The 26,498-nt window shown below is 39.6% G+C and overlaps 1 protein-coding gene and 1 long non-coding RNA gene across 2 annotated transcripts in view; one reads left to right on the top strand and one right to left on the bottom strand.

The window, feature by feature from the left end:
* PDK3 (pyruvate dehydrogenase kinase 3) overlaps nucleotides 1-24,722 on the bottom strand; it is a 41,974-nt gene extending 17,252 nt beyond the window's left edge. Inside the window, exons 1-3 of the mRNA XM_035115347.3 lie at nucleotides 21,393-24,722; nucleotides 5,969-6,110; nucleotides 4,466-4,537 (exon numbers count right to left, since the gene is read on the bottom strand). Coding sequence (XP_034971238.1) covers nucleotides 4,466-4,537; nucleotides 5,969-6,110; nucleotides 21,393-21,498 — 320 coding nt within the window. The 5' untranslated portion in view covers nucleotides 21,499-24,722. The remainder of the gene's footprint in view (nucleotides 1-4,465; nucleotides 4,538-5,968; nucleotides 6,111-21,392) is intronic.
* LOC118085066 (uncharacterized) overlaps nucleotides 21,301-26,498 on the top strand; it is a 57,207-nt gene continuing 52,009 nt past the window's right edge. The window contains exon 1 of the long non-coding RNA XR_015949773.1: nucleotides 21,301-21,437. This is a non-coding gene — a long non-coding RNA (uncharacterized LOC118085066). The remainder of the gene's footprint in view (nucleotides 21,438-26,498) is intronic.

Below are 26,498 nucleotides of genomic sequence, written 5' to 3'. Positions count from 1 at the left end.
TTGGGGGGGAGGGGCTCTTCATTTTCTTGAAACTATTGGAGGCTATCAAGTTTCGGTTTGGTGCAGAAGTAATTCTGCCTGATCTTTTATACCAACTAATCTTACACTAGTAGGTTGGGTCCCCCAAGTGCATCACACTCTGCTGTGCTGTGCTGTGCTGTGGGCATGAAACTAGAGTGGTCCAGGTCAGGGTGGATTCAAATCCCTGGTTGGTCATAAATGCTACTTAGTGGCTTGGAATAGTCATACACTCTCAGTCTAATTACCTCACTGATCTCTCACACCTCATAAATTTACCTTTCATTTTCAGAGCTAACCATGGCTAGCAATCTTTCTGCCCCAGTAATGCTTGCTAATCACTATTAGCTCAAATCATCTACTTCTAACCAAGACAACAAACTGTGGTTTGGCTTTAACCATGACTAGTGAAAACACTAGCTCAGACATTACAGTTAGCTTTGAAAATGGAAGGCGGTATACAAATAACACTGCAAAAATGAGAGGCCTGCAGTAAAGGAACTAGGCAGTGTTAGGATTTTGCGCTGGGCTTTTGAAGCTCTACATTTGATTCCTAAATAGATGGTGACTGTCAAATAAATAACACTTATTCGTGCTATAAAAACTGGTGAAAGATTAAATATACTGGATAAACATTAACTACTGTTTATATACAACCCTAAAGCAATTGTTTGAGCTGTAACTAATTGAACATAAACAGCTGAAAACAAAACACCAGTTGATATTTGAAGCATCGGAAATTCATGTTTTCTTCCACTTTTATAATTGGCAACACAACTATTTACTTAACATGATAAATACATGAGAAAAAGAACAAAAAGAAGGAGAGTTTTGTTCAATTCCATCTATAATACTAAGCCAACCTTTTTATCGGTAACATAAAAAGAACAGAAGGACACTGTTTTACATATTAAATTGATCACAGTAGAACATACATAGCTTATTTAGGGAGGAAATACATAGAACATGAGGCCGTCTATATAAAGATAGCAGGTGATCAATTATTAAAAACTGGCATGGAACTCTTTCAAGGAGAAGGGATCTGAAAACAGAAACATGCTGTTTCCAAGTACCATAAAAATGTTCAATTTTTTTAAAGTTAATGTTCATACAAGCATATTTAATTGCTATTACTACTTAAGGTTCCATACAAATATACCTGTAAACAGCAGCAGGTGCAAGTTTTATTTATTTCTTCCTCCCACCAGCACCTTAAAGGTCAAACACATAGCTTGTGAATCCAGTGCTGATTGCCTTTTCCTCTTCATCACTCCCCCACTCCCCCCCCCAGTTGAATCAGGTGGGCTGTCTGCTTTAGTTTCTTTCTTAAGTGCTTTCCATCCCACTTTTTGCAATTATAAAGCATAAAATTCACACTGTTCAAACATATGTTTAACATTTCAAAATAATATTCAGGTGACAAGGGTTGGATCCATGAGCCAGCCAACCAGCACTGTGCATAGCCCTGCTCCAAGGACATTGGAAAATGTCTTCAGAACTGAAAGAAGTGTCAATTAGCATTGCACAAATCCAACTTCTGTTACAAACTAGAAAACAAGTTTCATCCAAAACTGATCCAGGGGAGAAGACCAAACATCTAGCCAACATGTGGTACACACACTACCATAGTGGACTCACATCTAAAACTACCGTATCTATGGTTGTGTACACACCCCAACATTCATTTAGTACTGGTACTGTTAGAAGTTGTACAACACAGATTATAAAACTACTGAAGGTTTGTCTGTTTATCTAATCCATAATTATGGTGAAGGGGAAAAAGAGGGGTTAATGAGCACATAATGATAAAAAGTAGGGAGAGTTAAATAGGAACCACATTTTACTATACTCTCAAATACCCAAGACAGTAATAATAGACAGAAGATTCATTGCTTGTGCCACACAACCCAGTCCTTGGCTAAGCAATCATCATTAAAATCCCAGCCCTTTTCTTTTCAAACTGGTCTGTAACCTTTTAGCATGGGAACCAGACTTGAAAGTGGGGCAGATTGTGTGCTACATATTTCTTTCCTCTTGTTACCAAGCAAAAACACGAAGGTGCAAAAAATCCAAATCTGTACAAATCTACTTAAATTCATAGGTCTTCTCAGCAAGAATACATGAAAACTAGCCTCCCAAGTGAAGCAGCATGGTTTCCCTTTGCAGGTCCAACTTGGCAGTGCTACCCTCATTTCCAATAATTACAAGTTTGAATATTCTGGTGACAATACTAAATATTTCCAGGGGGGGGGTTGGAATATGCTTAAATCTATTATCTAAGTCAGTGTTTCCCAACCTTGTGCCTCCAGATGTTTTGGGACTACAACTCCCATCATCCCTAGCTAGCAAGACCAGTGGTCAGGAATGATGGGAATTGTAGTCCGAAAACAGCTGGAGGCACAAGGTTGGGAAACACTGATCTAAGTTACTTCCATTAACTATGCAAATTCCCCACACATTTTTACCAGTTTCCCCCATTTTTCTTGTATTGGGAAGTTTTGCTAGCCTAGAGGGCTGCCATGATGTAAATACGAAACAGGGTATAACCTTTCCTATCAAGTAATAAAATCATGTCCATTTTCCGTGCAGGTACTTTTCTAACATACATTTCTGATTGTGAAAGAGTGCTCCTTTTTAAAAGGTATCTTACTTGCAATTTTCGTGTCTAATCAGCAATGCTTAAGTACCTCCGCAAATTCCTCATGCAGTTTCCAAATGATCCATTACTCTAAAAATAATAACTGAGAAATCTGAACAGTAACAACCTAATCCCAAACCTCAAAACCTTCAAATTGCACAAGGAGGGTTTTAACCTACTCACCTGCCTTGCTGATTGGACAAGCACTCCTTCTTGAAAATTATTTAATGCTTAAAAGCTTCAGCTAGATTAGATCCTGCTGATTCTATGAGGATCTGAAAGTTAAGGCCAGGAGAAGTCCATTTCTCTACTTCACTGCTTCAAATGAAAAAAGAATCCCCCTTTTTTGTACATGAGATCTAAGTATTAAAGGGCATCCTATTCCTCTAACATGTAGAGAAGTGGCAAATAAAGATACAATATAAAGAAATAAAGTTGGTTTTCTTGATTTTTGCTCTGTATTATATAGACTACCTTCTAAGAAGGGCTATGAAAAACACTCTCTTTTAGTAGAGGGGAAAAATAGGTTCATTTTCAGGACTCCATTTCAACTTCAAGTATCATCAATGCGAATTTGTGCCATTTTATTCCTACATGTCCACATATGATCAGCCTGGGTGTCACACTGTCTCTAAACATAACCTTATTGTTTACCTTGACTTTTCAGTTATTTTGTGAACCATACCTGCCCAAATAAATGACAGGGGGTGACTTTGAAGTTCATCATATCTGATGTTAGATGACAAGAGAAGAAAATAAAATATTATTTGTGAACTATATATACTCTGAAATATGGATTCTGCACAGTGCCGGATTTACAAATAAGCTAAACAAGCTATAGCTTAGGGCCCCACTCTCTTGGGGACCCCCAAAAATTTTTTAAAGGAAAGGATATACATTTCCAAAATGTAAGATAAAAATAAAATAAAATAAAACCTACATACAGCAACAGTGTTTTGTGTTGTGAAGGTTCCTATGATGTAAGTAATGGGCCCTGCCTGCTAGCCTGCTCCCTGAAATATCACTGGTTTGCTCATTTCCATATAAAGGGTGCCTGCATTCTGTATGGACTGGTTTCATGGCAACATGTGCAAATGGCTTTAGATACCTATTAGTTCCATAAATCACCATATAGCATGTATTAAACACAAAAACTGTGACAATTTGTTGTTGACAAAGGACAGCTGGACATATAAAGGGCCCCATTACCTTCAGTAGCTTAGGGCCTCATCAAACCTTGATTCAGTCCTAATTCTGCACTTGTTCAGAGCCCCAAAGCTAATACTCTCATCATCTCCACAAAATAAAACCAATATTTTTTACTGCTTTTCAAAGATAGAAATCCATTTCTTATGGGATTCTTATGTAATCTATCACAGGAAATACTCTCTCTCTCTCTTAAAGTCACTTTGTCAATTTAACTGTACAAGCAATTGCAGAATATGACTTCCAAGATGCATCTGGCTACATATACAGTGCATTTCCTTTAGAAACAATGGCAACATTTTCCTCTTTTTTCTTATTAAGGGGAGGTTACAACTTAACATTTCACCTTCACCTTAAACTACAGCAGGCTGGAAATAACAAACAGATACCTGATCAGTTCATGTATACAATACAGCATTATTAAGAAACTAAAAGTCTTTTTCAATATAGTTATTTGTTCTAACAAAAGTAATTTGTTCCAATAAAAAGTTTTCATGAAACAACAGCAAACTTTGTGAACTAAAATTCTGATTTCATCTACAGTACGGCAGAATATCATTATACTGTTTCCACATTGACTTGTTTGAAACAGCAGTCACTTACTTATCTAAAACATGTGGATCTTCAGGACTTTTATTTTCATATTCTAAAAGTTCAAGAAAGCTCTGCATATACCTGAAACACATAGGAAGAACAAAATTAACAAAAAAAAAAACCACCTAGCGGAAAAGCAAGAGATAAGCTAGAATCTTAACTAATAATGACTTGAAACACTGGAAGGCATTAGAACCTACAAAAATTGTCAACTAAATATGATGCAGATATGATGCAGATATTGTAAATTTTGTCCAGCAAAAATTAAGTAAATTAAAGGATTACTATTTAAATACTTGAACCAACTGATTCAGATTTCAATTAATTCACTTGAACTTAAAAGTATTTTAGACATAGACCTAACACCAGAAATTATTTGAAAGTGGAAAACTGTAGAGTTATTTATAACATATGCACTGTGTAGAAAACAACTATTTACAATTACAACTGTAGATATTGTTTCATATAACAGGAAATTCTACAATTAATTCAAATCTTCTAAACCTGGAACGGTCCTCCAAGTCCCATCTCTCCTCTTTTATCAGAGCTTTGAAACTTACTGTTCTGCAAGACTTTTTATAATTGATTTCTGCTGCTTCTATCCTAGATTCTTTGGCTTTCCAAGACATATTTTATCTTACTTTTGAGATTTGATTTTGTAAGCCACTATTGTTACAAAACAAAAAATCTATTAAAACAATAAAAATAAGCTTATAATTTTCCACTCTTCTCAGTAAAGGGAAAACATTTTACATATTTTAATAGCATCTCTGCAAGAGATCAAATCCCATGTAAGAAACAGACCATGTCTAGCATCAAAATAACCTCAAATGCACTAGGTTTTCAGCGCATGAGTTTTAATACCATCTCTAACCAAAAAGAAGCATTGGTACAATCCTATCTATACAATGTCTACTTAGAAGAAAGTTCCATCAAGTTTAGAGAAACTTACTTTCGGTTAAATGTGCATAGGACTGGTGCCTAAGTAGGTGAAACCACATTTGTTCACATTAATCCCCATTAATGTCTCACCCATTTCTCCCTTCTCTCCCTAGAGTCTTTTAGATGTAGCTTATTAACACTTCCCCCTGCTACCATAGGTCTTCTTCATGACCCAAATAACTTCATGTACTGCAAAAACAACTTACTCAAAAATATACTTATACACACACACACACAACAAATTTAAATTTATTCTTAATGATGTCATTTTTGCTATCCCAGAACAAATCATGAAAACGGAGGTGGAACGTGAATTGAGAGAAAGGAAGAGGATTTGGAGCATGCAGATAGAGTGAGGAAAATGAAGGGAAGAGAAATTAGAGCTTGTGAGTAAGGAAGAACTGGAATGTACAAGGTAGAGGAAGAGCCCAGGCAAGTAGAATATGGAGCAGAAACCCAATCATTGAATTCTTATATGTAAGATTGCTACAGTTGACAGCTAGATTATTTTGCTTGCAAAATTCACCATGTTCGGTTCATATAGCTTTGTTGCCTGTTCTTTAAACCTACCAGCTTTGGACTAGCTTAACTGAAGGTCTATTCAGCAAGTTGTCCGGCAGCAAGTTGACTTCTCTCATAGTGTTAGCAAGCCGCACAGGAAGTTCTTTCCGCAGGAACATATATGACGTTTTCTCACATGCATTATCACGCCCTATAGTTGAAAAGACAAACAGAATTTAGTTTTCCCACTCCCTCATTCTTCAGACATTCTTAGAAAATGTAAACATGATGTAAAGAAAAAAATCCTTTATTTAGCCAGACGCTAGGTTTTGAGTGCAAGTTTCCTTCATGTTTACTAAATCTGAATTCAATACACAAACTACTTAACACCCACAGTAACCGCCAACACCAGCCTGATTGCACTAATCGAAGTGCATATTTGTATCTATCTGCTTATTATTTACCTAACTGTAAGCTAAACCATGTCAAAAGACCTAAAGATGGAAGCACATTTAGCAATCATATATACATCTTTTCAAAATACTTTTGCATCTAGCACATGAGTAAACTGAGTAACGAGAATGAATCCAATGCTTTTGATTAATCTAAATGATGCATTAGTATTTTTATTATTATTCTTAAACATTTCTTTGCTTTGATTCTCTTTGGTATTTGGATCATTTTAGGAAGAGGCAGACCTATCTTGTTCCACTCACTTTTCTAACACAGTGGTGGATTAGTGTCACAATATATGTGTTTGTATATGTATAGCATGCTCTGCTATAGAATAGATCAGGGGTTCCCAACCTAAGGCCTGGGGGCCGGATGTGGCCCAATCACCTTTTAAATACGGCCTGCGGACGGTCCGGGAATCAGCATGTTTTTACATGAGTAGAATGTGTCCTTTAATTTAAAATGCATCTGTAGGTTATTTGTGGGGCATGCCTGGTGTTTTTACATGAGTAGAATGTCTCCTTTTATTTAAAATGCATCTCTGGGATATTTGTGGGGCATAGGAATTCATTCATATATTTTTTTCAAAATATAGTCCGCCCCGCCCCCCCAAGGTCTGAGGGACAGTGGACTTTTGCTGACCGCTGGAATACATGTTTTGTGCTAAGTTTGAGGGTGAGCATGGCAGAGAAAAGGAAACACTGGGCACTGTCCTGGTACCTTTAGACACACTGGTCCAATTAAAATGTATGAAACTGATGGGCTTAAAAGTTACCTTTATGCTCAGTGTTTTTAAAGGGACTTTGGTGTGCTCGACTTTGACCTCATTGCATCCTTACAGTATAATCCTATACAGACCTACTCATAAGTGGGGCTTAGGCTCCAATAGGTGAGACGGGATTGCAGCCTTCAATCTATAAACACTTTCAAATTAGCAGAAAGTTGGTAAAGGTTTATTTATTGTTACTTAGTTTAGAGCAACTTGGATGTTCTAGGCAGTAGCCAACAGCCAGACATCAAGGCTTCAGACTAGAGACTATACATATTTTCATTCCTCTCACCCCCTCCCTAAGAGCAGACAACTCCACAGTAATATTCAAAAAGGCCAGGTAAACTCACAGACCTGTGTTTTACCTGTAATGAGCTGTCAGTATTCCACTTTAGGCAAGAGAAAGATTGCAAATGTGTTAGTCATGGTCACAAAAGACAACCGCCTGCAAAATGAACAAGTGCTGCAAGGTACTGATTAAGTTATGTTCATGCAGCCCAGGAAATAATGTTAAAAGCATTGCTATGCATATAATAACTAAGATTTGCAATTTGAAAAATCCTTAAGTGTAGTGCAACTGGCACAATCAAGGTCATACTTTTTAAGGCAGTCCCATTATAATCAGTTCAACAGCACATCATTCAGCATCTATTCGCAGATAATGTACATTGGCAGGATACAGCCCAATCAGATTCCACACCCCCTTAAGTACTTAGTTTTTCTCACTCCTTTAAGGCACGCCTGACAATGGCTTGTTATAGCTTAGTAATTTTTTGTTTTAGATATGATCCTGCAAGTATTTATCGACGTATGTCTTTGCCTGTTCATCTGCATGCATGTACTTTTTTTTTTTTTGGTAGATGTATTTTTGTCAAGAATTGGAAAATGACAGCCATTATCTGTCACATAATTAATCTGTAAAAACTGTTTAGGACCGCTAGAACAATCTGCACTTATTTTTGCTTTACTGTACTGTACTAGCACAACTGACTTGGGACTCAACCAGATATTCATCTGGTTAGACTGACCATTTCTGGCTACCACAAAGTGTCAAATTTTCATTCTATTTATTATTACAAGGCATAGGTCAGAAGATGCTGGTTCTTCTCTACCAGAATTTCAAGCCCTCCAAATTTCAAGAAGCATTCTACCACCACCAAGGCAAAATCACTGTTGAGGACACACGAGACACTGGCACCGAATCATCAAGGTTGGCTCACACTGTGTGCACATCACAAACAGTACCCATTAATATCTGCTGGCAACCACTACTCTCTACAATAGCCAGGAAAGGACTCCTGGAATCACTTGCAAAAGTGAATCTCCCCTTGCTTCCTTAACTGTCTAAAAGCATCACACCAGTACCAATGTTAAGGGCAGTTAATACTAACCTGTCTTCCCTCTTAACAAGGATTTGAACCCATGGATTAAAACTGGTTACCAAACCCTTGTTAAGAGGGAACTAGTTAATACTAATATAATGCTCTGCTGTTGTTAGGATCCATGGGGAAATATAGGGGGACTTTGCTCCTGAAATGAGCTATATGACTCCTTCCAGTTCTGCTTAATTTCACTGTGGTTAAGCCTAGGGATCCAAGTTGATAAGCCTGCACTAGTCCAAAGTGATTAAGACGACATTAAAACACTGGTATAAAAAAGGAAGATTGCTGAGTAAATTATTCTAGTTACAGATGTATTCTAGTTACATAAGCCTTATTTTTATTTATTTTGTTCACCTTTTCTATTTAGCCTATGCTATAGAGTTCTGCACAACTTTAAACGGAACTGCTCTCAAGAACATGAGCTTAACATAACAGTGAGTGACTTATACCGTAGGTACAGTAGACTCCTAACTGAAATAAACAGGGTCAAAAATAGCCCCCAGCTCTCTATTAAACAGCCAGTTTACACCCTTCAATGTGAGAACTTATGCCCTGTAGTTACAGATTTAATTAACCAGTTGCAGGCGGTTCATTTTTTTTAAGCTGTTCAAAAAGAAACCAAGTAAAAATATAACCTAAAGTACCCTGGCGCAAGATGTGAGATGGCACAACATTTCTGACCCATCTGCCTACCCACTAAACAGTACACAACTGGTTGAAAAGTTATCTACCATCCTGCATGTACTTGAGGCTTAACTACATGTTATCAATGAGATCTATGACTGGATCTTCCAAAACTGTTATTTTTACTCTGAAGGAGCCATGGAGGTAAGCCTTCAAATGGGAACATAGCAACTTCAGAGGAGGGAGCAAAATTTTAAATCAGGAAAACTGTGTATGGGAAAGGGGGGAAAATCATTCCCTTACCCCTCTGATCTAATTCTGCCCCAGATAAAAGTAAAAATAAAGAAGTTTGGCGATCCAGTCACAGAGATCCTTCTTAATGTGTAACTTATTCCTAACAATAAATTATCTCACATGCTTCTTTATAAAGAGTCTGCATTATTTTTCCACCTTTGGCCCTCCAGATGTTGCTGGCTTACAACTTCCATCATGCTTGCTATGGCTGAGGGGAGTTGTGGTTAAGAAACATAGGGCCAAAGGCTCTCCACACCCACTTTATAGGTCAGCCTATGTGCCCCTCTTGCCCAGTAATGCTGCCTACTCCAGCCATCACCAACCAGGTGTCCTCCAGATGTTTTAGAACTGCATGCAGCTGTACTAGCAGGGGCCGAGGTAGTAAACCATGGTTTGTTCATATTAACTTTTGCTTGTTTTTATATCTAGTTCAAACCTGCCCCAGTCATCTAAGCATGGATTCTTTAAGGCCAACATAGTTTTAAAGGTTGTGAATCTCAGCTTGCATTAATCATCATGTCCAAACTCAGAAACCTGGCTTAATGCTTATGTTTTTTTATTGCTCCACTTCAAGTCATCTCCTGGCCTGGTTACAGACACACAAGGGGAAGGGTAGCTGAAAAACAAAAGTGTTTATGCAGCCAAGAGTCTCCAGCTGACACTTTCATACACCTCCCCATTCCTCCTTACTCAGCCTGGAAACAGGTTCTTTTCCCTGCCCACCTCCTTGCTGACAAGCTCTCAGAGAAGATCAGATCCTTTCAAGCTACTAAACTCCGGCTTTTCTAAATCACTGGAATGTTCTTAAATTTACTCATATCCTAGGACCTTTGTGACAACAATTACAGGATTGATGGTGCAACAAAAAATAGTAAAACATGGAGAAAAAAAGAGGTCACTGCTCTTTGACTACCGTACTAGAGTTGAATAGTTTTAAGAGTTGAACACAGATAGTACTATTAGTCTAGATCAGGCTTCCTCAAACTCGGCCCTTCAGATGTTTTGAGACTACAATTCCCATCATCCCTGACCACTGGCTAGCTAGGGATCATGGGGGTTGTAGGCCAAAAACATTTGGAGGGCTGAGTTTGAGGAAGCCTGATCTAGATAATACTATTGAAAAACATATGATAAAAAAATAAAACTTCAGTGCTGACTTTGGGAACTAAAACTGCTAGCAATTGCTTTTAGCAATTCTCACATATATAAGAAGCACTGTAGACAGGGTTTGGCATCTATATTATAAGAGGGTACAAACAGATCACTGTGGAAATTATGGGTACTTGTTTCCTACTACTCTCTCTTTTGCCATCATATCTTTCTACAGGCAAGAAGAACATGAAGTCCAAGTCCTTACCCCATAATTAATAGGAGAGAATAGTGTTGAAACTCTTCTTATTCACAAGGCTTGAGTTTTGCTTTTGTCTAGTTACCCAACACTCTCTTGGAATATTTAACCAAGCTCCTACTGATTTTAATGTACATGAACAACATCCTTGAACTTTCTGTCCTTCCCAGAACTTATGAAGATGTAAAATTCTGCCACACAATGAATGTGTGCATATGTAAAAAACACATTCTTTACTCTATAGCCAATACTAATGTCATCAGAAGAAAATAAAAAGGAAGGAAAGCATTTTACTCACACATACATGTTTATTGCTTGACAACTAAACACAAAACATGCCCACAATAGTGAATATTTTTCACAAAGAATTCATTCATGTGACAAGGTGTTCAAGAGATTACTGTCATATAAAACAAGCAAGTCACGGTAACAGGACAATATAAACTGTCAGTTTTATACTTAAATCCATTTTATAATTTTTGATTAAAAAACAAATGTAAAGCAATTTGATGTTCTTGTGAGAACTGATCTTACATAATTAATGTGTTTAATTCAAAGCTACTAACCACATCAAGACAAGTATAGACAGTGTATTCTTCAACCTCTCTTACATAAATATGCTCACATTTTCAGTCTCACTTACGGTTTATCTGTTTTTCAAACTCACAGTAGATCCACTAAAATCAATGGGTTTGCTCTAATTAATATTGGCTATCTCACCATAAGTTTTAAGTAAAGCTAAACAAGCCAATTAAAAATATTATAAATCAAGCAGCCAATTATGTTTGTTAAGTTGCAAAGCTTTCTTAATTTATTATCCATAATGAATAATATTGTTAGGAGAACAGTTATCAGCATTGGACAAGGATTGTTCAGTTACGATACTTGTCAAGGGCACATGAAAAGGAACAGATATCAGTAAAAATGCTTATATTATCTTTCAAAAGTACATGTGAAACTATACAACAGTGTAGTCACGTGGAGTGTTTGCTTCTGAATTCAGTCAGGGTAGTCTCATTTGAGTACTACTGTATACCAAACATTACAATAATGCATGTTGCACATGACAAGACAAAAGAAACATGTTAATTCCTTTATCTTAATACATCTTGAAGAAGGTAAATAGCAAAAAGGATCAAGACACCAATAAAATGATCCAGCCCAGTGTTAAGCGTGCTAAAGCCCATTGATTTAAATGGTCTAAGACTGACCTCTCTGGACTGTTTGTTTTCAGCACCAATAGGTGAAAAAGTAGCATATGCATTTACAGTATCCAGTGATCTGCAGCATTAACCAGCCAGTGAATAAAAACCACTTCACACACATTACAATTTAAAGAGATAGTTAGAACACTGAATGTATGTACATAACTAATGTATATTTAAAAATTCATTAATTATATAGAATGTGTACCTATTCAAGTTCTCATGACAGCACTTAAGGATTGAATGACACACTAGTTTAAGGTTACCAGGCGTTCCTGTTTCCCGGGGACAGTCCCCGGATTTACATATCAGTCCCCATACAAAATCCATTGAAGTTGAAAAGTGTCCCTGGATTCATTGAAAAAAATCTGGTAACCTTACACTAGTTGTGGGAGAGAAATCCTTCACTGATGGAACAATCTGCTTATCACTACATGGAAAATAACTCAATGATATCATTAGCAATGAAGTATTCACATATGTTGTTAAAAGTACAAGCAAAATATTTGCGAGTTATTTTCAGATGTCCTGCACCAATTGGTTATCTCAGGAGAACTCTGAACTGATTTTCTCCCATAGCTTTAGTAGAAAACTAACAGAACTAAAAGACTAGTTTGAGGGTAACAGCTGAAATTGACAGAACAAGTCTCAGTATAGGGTGAAGGTAGATATGATGATAAATGTGTCTTGGCATTTAACATGCACTTTACAATAAGTGAAAATTAAGTTCCTGGGGGAGTGGCTTATAATTATTGGAATCTCAGAGGGTGGGGTGGGGATATAACCCTTCTCCTGCTGTGATAATGACAAAAAAACCTCTCCTCTGAAACTGCAATTTGCATAGGGCAGTGGTTTTCAACCAGTGTCCCATGGCACCCTGAGATGCCTTGAATGATGGTCAGCGATGACACGGGCAACACTGGCTCTGTCCCTCTTTCCTTCCCTCCCTCCTCTGATGTTCTCTTGCATCTCTGCCTCCCAAAGGCATCACAGCTGTTTATTGCAGTAGCCCTGACTACAAGCTCTGCAGGCAAATGGTGGCTCTGGGGCTGGCCAGGGGGTGCTGGTTGCCAGGATCTGAAGAGGCCTCAGAGTAAGCAAGCAAGTGGGTGAGGGGCCCCAGCCAGCCAATCCACAAGACCTTGCTTCTGGGAATGGACAGACAAGCCCCATGCCCCTGTGGGGCAGTGTGAGGAGGCACCTCTTTTTGGAGGGGGGGGCAACTCCTCTGAGGGACGGCAGCAGCGGCTGTCCAGAGGACTCCCAAGGTGAAGGGAGAGGAGAGGAGGCTGAGGGAACACTCCATAAGGGAGGGTGTCCGAAAAAGGGTGCATGGCTACCAGCTCTACAGGCAAGGGGTAACATAACTGGGCTCCTGAGCCCCACAGGTGTGCTGCAGAAAGCATGTAGTTGGTAAAGGGAGCCGTGGATTCAAAAAGGTTGAAAACCTCTGGCACAGGAAGAAAATTGCTACTGGCTTCTGCACTCTAACAGGTAGTATTTTGGTGTATCACTTAATCATTTAATCTGAATTTGTGAGAGGAAATGTATGCAAGCCCTATTGAAATTAATGTATGGTATATTGTGAAGTAGATAAATTATACCAAATGCAATTCATTAACACTGCCATGCTGAAATCCCATTTACTTCAAAGTGGGAAATGATTACTGTCAAAGCATTCTGAAATCTACTGGGCATCATCTCATGAGACTATTGCTAAGGCAGAAAGCAGATTGGCACAGTTGCTGGCAAAATCCAAAGAAAAATGGTTACATAAGAGACCTCTACTCTGGCTGCCAATTTGTTAGAGAGCTTATTTTAAAGGGAAGGAAAACAACTACTTAGTTCAGTTTATCTCTGCTGAAAACAAGAAACTGCATGAGAACATGCACCTAATCTTACATGTATAACCTCTGCTCAGTGATCTTGAAAAAGGACAAATCCCAGGCAATAATCCAGGAAGGAAATTCCTTCCAATACTCAAGAAAGGACTAAATCTAACTGCATCAATAATAATCGCCCAATAGAAAAATTGCTATTATCCAAGAAACCTTTTTAAAATATTAAGTTATGTGAATATATAATTGAGCCTGCTAAAAATTGTGAATGAGCATTAATATATTTTGAAACAAATAAACAAGATACAATGTATCTTATTCATCCACACCCCATTAGCTAGAAATAGGCCTTCCAGTGCAATGTTTATCTTTACTGTACTATTTTTCAGTCTTAGGCTGGGATCCAAAGAAGCACGTGGGAAGCTTCCAATTGTGCTACAAGGTCACCAAGTACTACTGTACCTTTCTAAGCAATGCCTATCTATCCCAGAACCTTGGGCAAACTTCAAGAGTGAATTTCAGTGCAGTTTGAGGAGCAGCAAGTAATAAAATCAAACAGGGAAGCCTAGACAATACACCTATCTAAGGGGCTCCTTGAATTCTCAGCCTTTCATTTAAAATTCCAACTTCCCTGTTAATATAGCATTAATAATTAAAATGAGTTAAAATAGTAACAGCAAAGCCCAGCAATGAGCAGCAGCAAGATATATTTAGAAAATGTTTTTTGCAGTCACCTTTCTTATCTCCAATAAATGTTTAACTAAACACTTAATAAAACCGGAGAAGGAAGTCCAAGCCCTAAGTGACATGACTTCAATAGTTTCCCAGAAGTTTAAAAAAATAATTTGGAAAGGTTTGCTGGCTGATTTTTTTATGGCAACTTAGATGATGTAATATTATTTAACATAATTTTCAACTCTGTCTGCTCTTCTGACATTTTGAGTGTTTTAAACGTAATCTGTCCAAAGCCCTAAGGATGAAATATTCAAGTATTTCGTTTTGTTTTGAAAAAATATAATGTGTATCTTTTCTTTTTTTGTATTTTAATCTGAGTGGGGAGCATTTTTCCAGTCCAAGGGCTGCATTTCCTCTTGGACAATCATTCAGGGACCATATGTCAACAGCAAGTGTGGCCAAAGTGTGGGGGGTGGCCACCTAAACTTACACACATACAAACAAACTTGCTGCCATTCACACCAATAGAAGCTTTTGTTTCAAGCCTAAAACCTGCAAGTGAGGAGGCGATCCTGAGGGCTGGGCAGGGAGGTCCAACCGGCTGCATCTGGCCCATTAGCAACCAGTCTGCCACATATAATTTAATGGTTTATTGAGTAAACAAAAGTTCAGTGGTTAAATTTTGCAGAACTACAGGTCACAGGTGTTTGATGCGTCAATGTTAAACCATTAATTTTATCTCAATTTTTTAATCACATTTTTTCAGTATACAAGGGGCTTAAGTGCTACTGACACTGATTTGAGGAATTATTTAAAGTTACATTTATTACAGAATGATCCTGAATAACAATTTTATCTAATTACTAACTTGCCTCCTTCCCATACTTTCAGAGTTTAGGAACTCAAAAGGGGTATATGACAAGTTAATGTTCAGATAACCTAATCTAATCTTTAAACTCAGATTGTGTTAGCCCTAGAATGTTAGAACTTGAAGCCTTTACAAACAGTTTTCACTATCTTTTTGCCATAATTGCACCCAATTTAGATAATGAAAACAGACCACACTTGGATTTCAAATTTTAAAGGATTTCAAAGGAACGGACCACTATGACGATCAACATTAATGTAATGTTTTAGGTGATAAAATATGTATTTTAAATTGTTTTGTTCTTTACTTACATGCATTTACACTAAACATAAAATCAAAATATACTTGATGCCCCCACCATTTATTATTTTCATCAACACGCACATAAAAATGCCTAATAAATACAGACACAATTCAGCATTCCTTATGGACCATACAAGTCATTGCAAACTATATGAATACAGATAAGCATCTTGCTTCATATGTGATTAATAAATTTCTTAGTGAGCATTGCACACTGCTTTAATCACAAACATTTTAAACAGCAATTATCGTTTCATGAATTGATTCTCAACTGCAGTCCCTGCACAAAAACATATAGAATACCTAAGTCTGGTCCTAGATAATATGAAATCACTATGTCAATATGCCTACAAGAGGCCCCATTTTCCTCCAAAAATCAAAACCAGAACAAGACATCTTTGCTAGCTCCAAATATTCTATGCACATGACTCAAAACTGATTACTCAGAAATTGTTATCCTGTTATTTATTCAAAGTATCTTCAAATTACATTCTGCACATGTAACCCACATGGAGGGCTATATAACACCAACAACAAGTTTTTAAGTGATAAATAAATGTTTCTCTTTTAGATATGATGACATTAGTCTTAGACATTTGTAGGGAAGTATTCCACATTGAACAAAATACATCTTCAGGGATTACTATTTCCAAATCCCTTTTCCTCAAACCATTACTTCTCTGGACCTGAGGTATTAGTTTTTTTTCAATTTTGTGATGTCTGTCTTGGCCACATACCATCACTATTGATCGATTACATGACTAATTTCAATTATTATTATTATTATTATTATTATTATTATTATTATTATTTTGCACCCTGCCCATCTGACTGGGTTGCCCAGCCATTCTGGGCAACAAAAACCAAGTTTTTGTCTTGGTTTATTATTCTTGTTACCTGATCATATAAAATTCCTGAGCCATTTAATGCCCTCTAAATTCAGAGAGGTCATTTTGCCCCTAAATGAACATATACATAAATAGCTGGTATTGATCTATTAATCACAATAGAATTATATAAATGGAGGGAGGGGGATCCTGAACATAGGAATGCTTTGTCCCCCCAAAATTGCTTTTTTAAAAACTCTCGTTTCAATCAATCATTTCAATACAGCTTCCTGCAATGCTTTCCATTTCATTCTATTCTATTAAGATTCAAATCCTTATACCATTCTTTAAACATTTATAATATAGCTCTGTGCTAATATTTAACACACTCCTGAGAACTTCATGTCTCCTGCATTCAGTGGTTTACATAATGTGGAAAGCACTATTCTAGCATTATCTCCTATTCCAAACAAACTTACCACAAAGCTTTTATCAAACTTGCAAAGTCAGCTTTTTCACTTATAAAGGAACACTTAGAAGTAGAATTAAGATTTATTTATTTTTTGGCTGAATGTTCCATTTATCAGCTGCTGTTGTGCTTCAGTTTAATTTACATCAGTGTTCTCTAGACTATTTTTCACTGACCAAAACAGTATTATTATTAATACTTTTTCAAGATAGAAAGGGAGAGATAAAGAAAGAGAAAGAAATCCATGTCCCTAAATATTTCACAAAAATACAAAAGTATTTTACAAATCTAGGAGAGCCAGTCCGTTGAAGTTTGATCCTAACTATGCTGAATTGTTTAAGTTTGCTACAAAATCTGATGCAGGTATATAATGAAAATGTTGTAGAGTATCAGACACTTAACATTGTATCTAGTTGTCTGCAACAACTTTAAAGGTAAAGGTAAAGGGGCCCCTGACCATTAAGTCTGCATCCTACAAAAACGTTACACTTTATATAAAAAGGCAACACAACATACAAAACAATTTAACACACTAAAGAGAAAACAGGACCACAGGAATTCATAAGAAAACCACCTATTTTTTTGGGGGGGGGGAAGCAATGGTATCTGAAGAAGTGTGCATGCACACGAAAGCTCATACCAATGACAAACTTAGTTGGTCTCTATGGTGCTACTGGAAGGAATTTTTTTATTTTGTTTCAACTCAGCCTACAAAAGCAAGTCCAAACAAAACCTTACTATATCCCCTCAAAAAAAAAAATCTAGTCAGGCAAGGGCTCAAGCTGGCTTCCCATAGAAGAAAGGATATAGAAAACAACAATGCTTGGCACAAAATCATAGGTGTGGAACCTGTGGCCCTCCAGATGTTGCTCAAAGACAACTCCCATTGTTCCTGACCACTGGTCAGGCTGGTTGGGGTTTATAGGAATTTGTCTACAACACCTGCAGGGTCACAGGTTCCCCACCTCTGACGATATGCTGTCCAGTTGCTATGGCCAGCCTTCAACAGTTCCACTCACCATAGCTAAAACAGGCCTGCTCTCTAGCAAGCATGACAAACGGTTAGTATTGTCCACAACTTTGAAGATGCAGAGGGAGGCACAGATTGCCTCAGTAGTTGAGCAGCAACACATTTGCAGCTGTGCAATAAGTTGGTGGCTGTTTGGCAACTTCATGGACAAGACATCTGGAAAGCTTTTGCCATGCCAAACTGACAACCCCTAATAAGACTTTCTTTCTCTGGGAAAGGCTGTTGTGAGGCTGGGTCTTAGGTGCTGCTCCTTGTAGGTGATCAAGCAGCGGCACATATCCACTTCCCTCTGCCTGAGTAGATAAAGGTAAAGAACCCCTGGATGGTTAAGTTCAGACAAAGGTGACTATGGGATGTGGCGCTCATTTCGCTTCAGGCTGAGGGAGCCGGCGTTTGTCGACAGACAGCTTTCTGGGTCATGTGATCAGCATGACTAAACTGCTTCTGGCAGAACAGAACACCATGACGGAAACCAGAGCGCACAGAAATGCTGTTTACCTTCCTGCCGCAGTGGTACCTATTTATCTACAGTGGTACCTCAGTTTAAGTACTTAATTGGTTCCGGGGTGCTATTCGCTCCCCGAAAAGTACGTAAACCGAGGGGCGATAGCGCGTGTGCGCTGACCATGCAGATCGCTTCTGCGCATGGTGAAACCCGGAAGTAAACACTTCTGGGTCCGCGGAGTAATAATAATAATAATAATAATAATAATTTATTATTTATACCCCACCCATCTGGCTGGGTTTCCCCAGCCACTCTGGGCGGCTTCCAACAGAAAAATAAAATACAGTAATCTATTAAACATTAAAAGCCTCCCTAAACTCAAGTACTCAAGTACTTGAGTACTTAAACCGAGAGTACTCAAACCGCAGCGGACTTAAACCGAGGTATGACTGTACTTGCACTGGTGTGCTTTCGAACTGCGAGGTTGGCAGAAGCTGGGACAGAGCAACAGGAGCTCACCACTGTTGAGCAGATTCAAACCACTGACCTTCCAATCAGCAAGCCCAAGAGGCTCTGTGGTTTAGACCACAGCACCACCCACATCTGCCACCCGTGCCTGAGTACCTATCTACCAAGTAGTAGGAAAAAGCTGTAATTGTTTTAACATGCTAAGGTGAAGTGTTTGGAGTTCCACACCATGAAGATGCCAGGAAGTGAAAACCATTTACAGTAGTTGCAAGCCCTTACTTTTCAAAAAAGCTCAGTATTCCCAAGACACAAACACTTCTAACCACAGCAATACAAAAACACAAAGTGCATACACGGCCAAGAAGAGGGATATAAGATCCCAGAGTTTTCACATTACTATTGCTTTCTGGGAAGAATTTGCTTAACCTTCAAAACCCTTAGTGACTGATGCCTGGTGCGTGTCTCCCTGATACTGATCTGTCAGCCAAGCATAATGTTTTGATGCTCTGAACAAAAGAGTAAATAATAAAATGAGAAAACAAAGAAAAATAATGAACTAGGCAAGGACACAAAATGCATTTGGAATTAGATTTGGGGAAAGGTTTAACAAAAAATGCCTTTGCCAACACTGGATAGTAGTGCCTTGCAAAATGCAGGCTCACATTTTGCATACTAAGTCAAAGTCACACAGAACTTGCTGTTGATGGAACTGCCCACTATTATCACTGTAGCAAGAACTAAAAAACAACAACCCTGCCCCATCGTAGTTCTCCTGTGGAGCCCAATAGAACACTTCCTTCCTCTCAGAATATATTCCCTTTCAGAATACTCCCAATAAGGTACTGGTGAGGAACTTCCAGCTCATGGGCCTAATTATGACTGCCAGGCTGTTCCGGGCAAACCATGCCCATGTTTCATCATATACAATGTCAGACATGGGGAAGTTCAAGCTGCAGCTAATAGGAAGAAGTATCAGAAGTATCAGAAGTGTACTGCAACAGAGAAAGGTGCCAAACTAAAGAAGTGCCAACTTTTAATTTTTTTGATAAAAATTAAGAACTGGAAGAACACTTAACAGTGTGCTCTCAATTTTTCCTTTGCAGCCACATTCTGAATTCAAGCCATGCCTGCAAAGAAACATTTTTCATATTCTTTTGCAGGCGTGGTTTAAGTTCAGGCTGCATCTACAAAAGAATTCAAGCCACAGCTACCAAAGTAAAAAGTTCATTTGCAGACCTAGCCTGCATGTAAACCACACCAGCAAAGGAAGAATAGGAAATGAACTTAGAATACACTCCCAATTCTTCCTTTTTTAACAGAATCATGGTGACATCAGGTGACTGACACCTGCCAGTCTTACCCACATGCCAAAGTGACCCACTACAGGTGTAGAATCACAGAACTGCAGAGTTGGAAGGGACCACAAGAGTCACCACCTCACTGAAGTTAAGGAGGCCTGGGTTCAGTCAGTGCCTGAACAGATGACAACCCTCAAAACAGCATTACAGTATACATCGCTTTTGGGTCCATGATAAAAAAAAAGGCAGGATATACCGGTAAGCATATAGATAAACAAATTGCTAAATCATGAAATCTTGTTTTGAAGTGAGCATTATTGTTCCAAAGTTGTCTAGATAGGATGGCACAGCAAATTGTGATTCGAGGAAACCTGGAAATTTCAGTGGGCTGGAGCATGAGCCTTTCAGCCTGCTCCCAATAAGTCATGGTTTGGCGAATCAATTCAGAAGATCTGAATTGGCCCAAGGAATGGCCTGAAGACAGGCAATGCAGCTGCTGTTCAGTACCTGGGCAGGAAATCATCTGCATACTTTACGTATGCCACCTTGAGCTGCTGGGAGAATATAATGAATGCTTAAGTAGACTTTGGCTTTGACACTGGTCAACTTTTCCCTGGATCCTCCCCTTGTTTTCCTGGTAGGGAACTTGCCTGCAACAGCTGCACCACACACAGAAATCAAGAGGTGGTGTTTCCTCCTTCTCACATTCCTGTGTGTGGGGAGCTCCATCTGTTGAGATTCTGCCTGCCCAGCAGCTGAACCCTAACTTTCCTAACCATATTTACCAACTCAATACACCCCTAAAAAAACACACACACACATTCCTCCTGAAATGCAGTCGACTAATAAGTTTTATATACCAGTCCTTCTCCACTGGCACTTGACCCTTTGGGGAAGCTCCTTAGAAGCCCCTCCACCCCGCACCCCGGCCACTCTCAGGTCCTCAGTTACCCGGATCCTTCCGCTTGTTTTGGCGCCCCGTCCACAACACTCCCCCCGCCCCACCTCCGGCCTTGCGAAAGGCAATTCAGTGACGTCACACAAACACACCGGGGCAGCGCAGCGGGCTTCCTTCTCCTGCCCCCCCCGCCCCCCGTTCCTCACGGTTAGGAGCGAAAGAGCAGGAGGAGGAGGCGGTGCCCGCCAGTGCTTGTTGTTTGGTTTGGCGCGGCGTGCAGGTGCCGCTCCGTCACTCACCGAAGTCCAGGAACTGCTTGATGGAGAGCGGCGACGGGGAGAAGCGTGAGTAGTACTCGATCTGTTTGGGGATGGGGCTCTTCAGGAGCGCCCCGCACAGCCGCATGGCGCCGCTGGGTCAGTCGGTCGGCCGACTGGTCGGTGGGTGAGGGAGACAGAGGAGGAGGAGGAAGGAGGGGAAGGCGCGTGCGCGCGCACAGCAGCGGCAGCGCCTGCGGGGCCCCTGGACGAACCGGCCGAGCAACTGCCTGGCGGCGCGTGCGGAGACTCACGCACGCAAAACACCGCGAGCACGCTGGAGGGGGGGAGGCGAAGGCGCTCGCAACTGTCACTGCGGCCCAGCAGCTCCTCCACACGGCCGCCCCCTCGTGTGTCAAGGGTTAGGCCTCCACACGGCCTTCTTCCCGCTGCAGCTCGACCCGGCCGGTGTCCGCCGGCTGCTTGGTATCCCCGGCCCGGCAGCGACGGCGAGCGCCCGCCTTCCGGCCTTACGCTGCCTTCTGACTGGGCGACGAGCAACCAGCATTGCTGGCGCTACCGCCTTCCTTTCCTTTTCTCGGTAGCCCGGGTAAGCGCCGCCTGCCATCACCATGACGCCCAAAGGCATGCGCACGCGCCGATGGTCGCCGGGCCTACAGCTCGATTTGAAAGTGAGGAGACCGGGGCACGTGTGGTTTCAGACCCGTAACACGGATCGCTGCCTGAGGCCCTGAGGGCAAGATGCCCTTCTGCTTTTCTTTATTCTCCAAGAGTTTGTCCTGTTTCTTCACCCACACACCCCACCACCACACACAATGCTTAAGAGCAGGGATGAAGGATTTGTTGCATTCCAGATCTGGGTCTTTCTAAACCTGGTGGTGGGGTGTCCTACATGTTGTTGAACTACAACTCCCATCATCCATTGCCAGCAGGGGCAGTAGTCAGGGATGATGGTGGTGTTATTTAGTCGTTTAGTCGTGTCCGACTCTTCGTGACCCCAGGGACCATAGCACGCCAGGCACTCCTGTCTTCTACTGCCTCCCGCAGTTTGGTCAAACTCATGTTCGTAGCTTCGAGAACACTGTCCAGTCCAACCATCTCGTCCTCTGTCGTCCCCTTCTCCTAGTGCCCTCCATCTTTCCCAACATCAAGGTCTTTTCCAAGGATTCTTCAAACCTATGACCAGATCTGAAATCATCATGTACACTACAGAAACCATGATCTACGTCATATCACACACCTTCAACTATCTTAAATATTATTGTCCATTTCTGGACTGTCTTAAAATTTCCTTCCCATGAGCCAAAGTTTCGTAACAACCAACCCCTGATATGATTTTTTAAAAAATGGAACAATTTCCCCTTAGGCTTAAGGGATACACTAGCCTGTGCTTTCTACAAGGATGCTGACTGGCCCAAGAGAAAATAACAAACATTATAGATATAGAAGATAGGCATGGAAACAGGCAGAGAAGGAAAGCAAAAGGAATCTAGCTAAGTCAAAGATGATTCCGCTCTTGTACACATCCACCTGGTGTAAAGCAGGCTTAAAGAAGAGAGGTGATGCATGGAGCAATCTCATGGGAGAAAGACTTAACAATTTGGGCATCTGCAAGATGCACAGTTATAAGAAATGAGCTTCCTAGATCCATCCACCTTAAAGACAGGGCTGGACAGAAGGGACATGAAGTGCAAATGAACTCAAGTACTGTAGCAAGGTGTCTCAATACAACTTTCCCTCCACGGAATGGCAGGGTAGTCATGATGGGTCCCTGGCCAATGAGAACTGACAACCAGCTGACTAAGGTATCCATTGTGGAGAAAGGCAGTGGCACTTTCCTAGCAAACTCAGTCTAATTACTGATGAAAGATGCTTGCTGCAGGAAACATTCAGGGGAAATTAATGGCTGAATAAGGATATACACTTGCATTAGATGTAGCCAAGGTTCTGGGGACTAATTAGGTATCTGCCTAGTCACCTTGCTCTTGCTGCTGCTGTGAGAGGTCATTCAGCTGAAAACAATGTTGCCTCCTCTGTTGCTTCCAAGTACCCAAATGCACACAGTAAAGTACAGTATACTGTATTTAAATGGTTCTGAGGCATGTATAGAATTCCAGTGAAATTGAGCTTCTTGGTAATACATGAAATCCATAGCTCATACAATCCCCAGAAGAAGCATTTGAGTCCTGCTGTGGGACCAATTACCCCACTCAGCACGCAGCTTGAGTCATATGTTTTCTTACAGAAAGTTAGGCAGACAATCCGACAAGATCCATTTCCAAATCTTTCAGTTCAAAAGAGTGATAAATACAAGGTTTGGATTTCCATGGTGGCGGGACTGATTGGGCTGCTGTTGCTGAGAACTTGGTCTGCAACAATGGATCTAGCCTTGGATGAAGCTTGGAGCCAATGGAAGATCACACATTCTAAAGAATACTCCCCAGAGGAAGAGGAACTCCAGAGAATTGTGTGGGAGAACAACTGGGAAATAGTTGAGCAACACAACCACGAGACTGCAAGGGAAACACACCTACACAATGGGAATGAACCAATTTGCCAATTTGACTGATGAAGAGTTTAATTAAAAAATGGTTAATAATAATAATAATCCGACTGGGCCCAAGCCACTTTGGGCTTAGGTTCAGTCCTGAGTCATATTCAGTAATCAATGAATAATGTTCCTGGCAAACTCAAAGTCATTGGATGAAGTATGTTTTTAAGTGTAATTGTTTTTTAGAATGTTTTGATCTGTTTCTACTTTGTTTTTAAATTGTATATCTGTTTGCTGGCCTAGGCTCCTTGAGGAGGAAGGGGGTAGGATATAAATTCAAATAATAATAATAATAATAATAATAATAATAATAATAATAATATGGACAAAGAAGAATATAAACTCCAACAGCAATCTCACAAGACTGCACACAGTGAGATGCCTGGTAGTTCTAGGAGAGCCAAGTGTGCAGTAGGAAACAGGTAATTTGAATTCAAGTTGCACTACTGGGAGATGATGAGATTACCACCACAAGCAGAGCACAGCTTCTGGATGTCATGCCACCAATGATAAATTTGAGAGGAAAAATAAGAATTGGCAGGACAAGAACCTACGTCGTCTTCTTCAAATAACTACACCCTCATACTGCCAACAGATGGAAGGGAGACACATAATGGAGCCCATCTAGTCTTCCTAGACCTAGCCCATGACATATTCCACCATAAAAATCTGAAGCGGCTCTGTGCAGAGCTATCGCTCACTGATGTTTCTGTGGCTCTTGTTGAACTGTTGCTAAGAACATGCTTACACTACACTGGTATTTACTCTTGCACAAGGGCACTCTGACATTATGGAATCACAGAATGGCTTTATTTAAAAAGAAAAATTAGAAGAAAATCCCGTTTCAAATGGTTACTCGTAAGTGCATCTCACCAATTTCAGTGAGGATTATTTTCAAGTCAGTTTTCATAGGGTTGCAGTCACAGTCTTCCTAGTTCATGTTATTGGTGAGTTAAAATTATTGTGTGATACAGATTTCCCAGCATATATTGTGTTATTCTTGTGCTACTCCTACCCCCGAACATAGCATTTAATAACTATGATAATTTATATACAAATGTATGCTAGGTAGGCACAAAGTTTCTTGTCATGCTTTTTTGTAGTTAAATAATCAGGATTATTTAATTATTTTCTGAACCAAACATTCAGGATGTCAGCTTGCCATCTGTAAGCCCTTAAGAAAACATTTTCTTCTTTCTAATAAAACACTTGGTGGCCTTGCAAGTTGACAGTGGGCATTTGATGTAATAAACTTTGAGTAATAAATTTTAGGGTGATGTCAAAGTGGTTGAATTGTAGTTTAGATCACAAAACAAGGAGCAAGTGCTGAACATTTTACTCCAGCTCTTGTCAAAACATTTAGTTCATAACATCTTGACGAAAAGGTTGTTCTTAGAATTATTGTAATTCCCCTTGAGAACCATCAAGTTCAGACCCTTAAATATTGAGAATTGAAAAAGAAAATACATTTGAAAAGTTAAAAATACTGACCAGTAACTGGGGGGGGGGGGTTAAGAGCATGTAAGGAGTAGAGTCAGACCAAGAAGAAAGAATTACAGTCTGAAACTGCATTTTACAAAATTACAGAAAAAGAGATAGAGAAACAAGATACCAGGGAATTATACAGTTGCCCATCTAGAGTATCTGTCTCTTACAAATTATATTTTCACAGTGTTCATTTTTCTCAACAATATTCTATGAAAAACTGCTAGGAAAAGTACAGTTCTTTTCAGCTGGATTATAGCAATAGATGGTCAAAAGGTATAAGAGCCACCAGGAGATCACTTTTTGCCCATTTTCTGAAGAGAGGAGACAATGCCAACATTCACGCTCCCCCAACTTAAAAACCCATCACTGTTTTCAATCACTTATCCTTTTGCCTATGGTGCTTGAAAGATAGGCAGGATGCTGCTGAAAAGAAACTTCAGCTAAAATAATAATACAGTAAATACACAGTTTAAAAAACCTTTCTCATTTTAGGCCTACCTGTAAGTCTGTACTTTATACATAAACTAACTCACTTCATCCCAGGTTATGTGTTGAATTTTGTTTTGTTGATTTTGGACCAGTTTTCCATTCTATCAATATTTTGAAGTTTATTCTCATCCCTCCTCTTTTTGTGTCCATCTAAATCATGAAAATTAAGATAAATTACATCCACATCATTCCCATAGTTCCACAAAGAAAGAGATAAGATTAGTCCGGCAGGTTTTATTATTGACAAATCTATGCTGGCTTCTACGGTACTAATCATTGCATTGTTATCAATATGCTTACAAACTGAAACCTTGTTCTAGTTAGTATCTCCCCTAGTATCGAAGTCAGGCTGAGTGATCTGTTGTTTCCTAGATCTTTCTGTGCCTCTTTTTTGTAAACTGGAATCTTCAATGGAAGACTTCCTCTACTCTCTGAGGTGAGGCAAGTACAGTACCTATGAGAAGCTATTAGAAAGCCTTTTGGGTAGTGGCATCCCAGTTATGGAACACTTTCCACAGAGAGATTGGCCTGGACCCAATACAGTTTGCTGACTCAGGAGAATAACAGGATTCTACATACAAAAGATGATTGGCAGCTGA

The sequence above is a fragment of the Zootoca vivipara genome, chromosome 4, assembly GCF_965207765.1.
Source record: "Zootoca vivipara chromosome 4, rZooViv2.hap1.1, whole genome shotgun sequence".
Taxonomy (NCBI): domain Eukaryota; kingdom Metazoa; phylum Chordata; class Lepidosauria; order Squamata; family Lacertidae; genus Zootoca; species Zootoca vivipara.
Note: the sequence above shows the minus strand (reverse complement) of the source record. Positions and strands in the feature narration are given on the sequence as shown.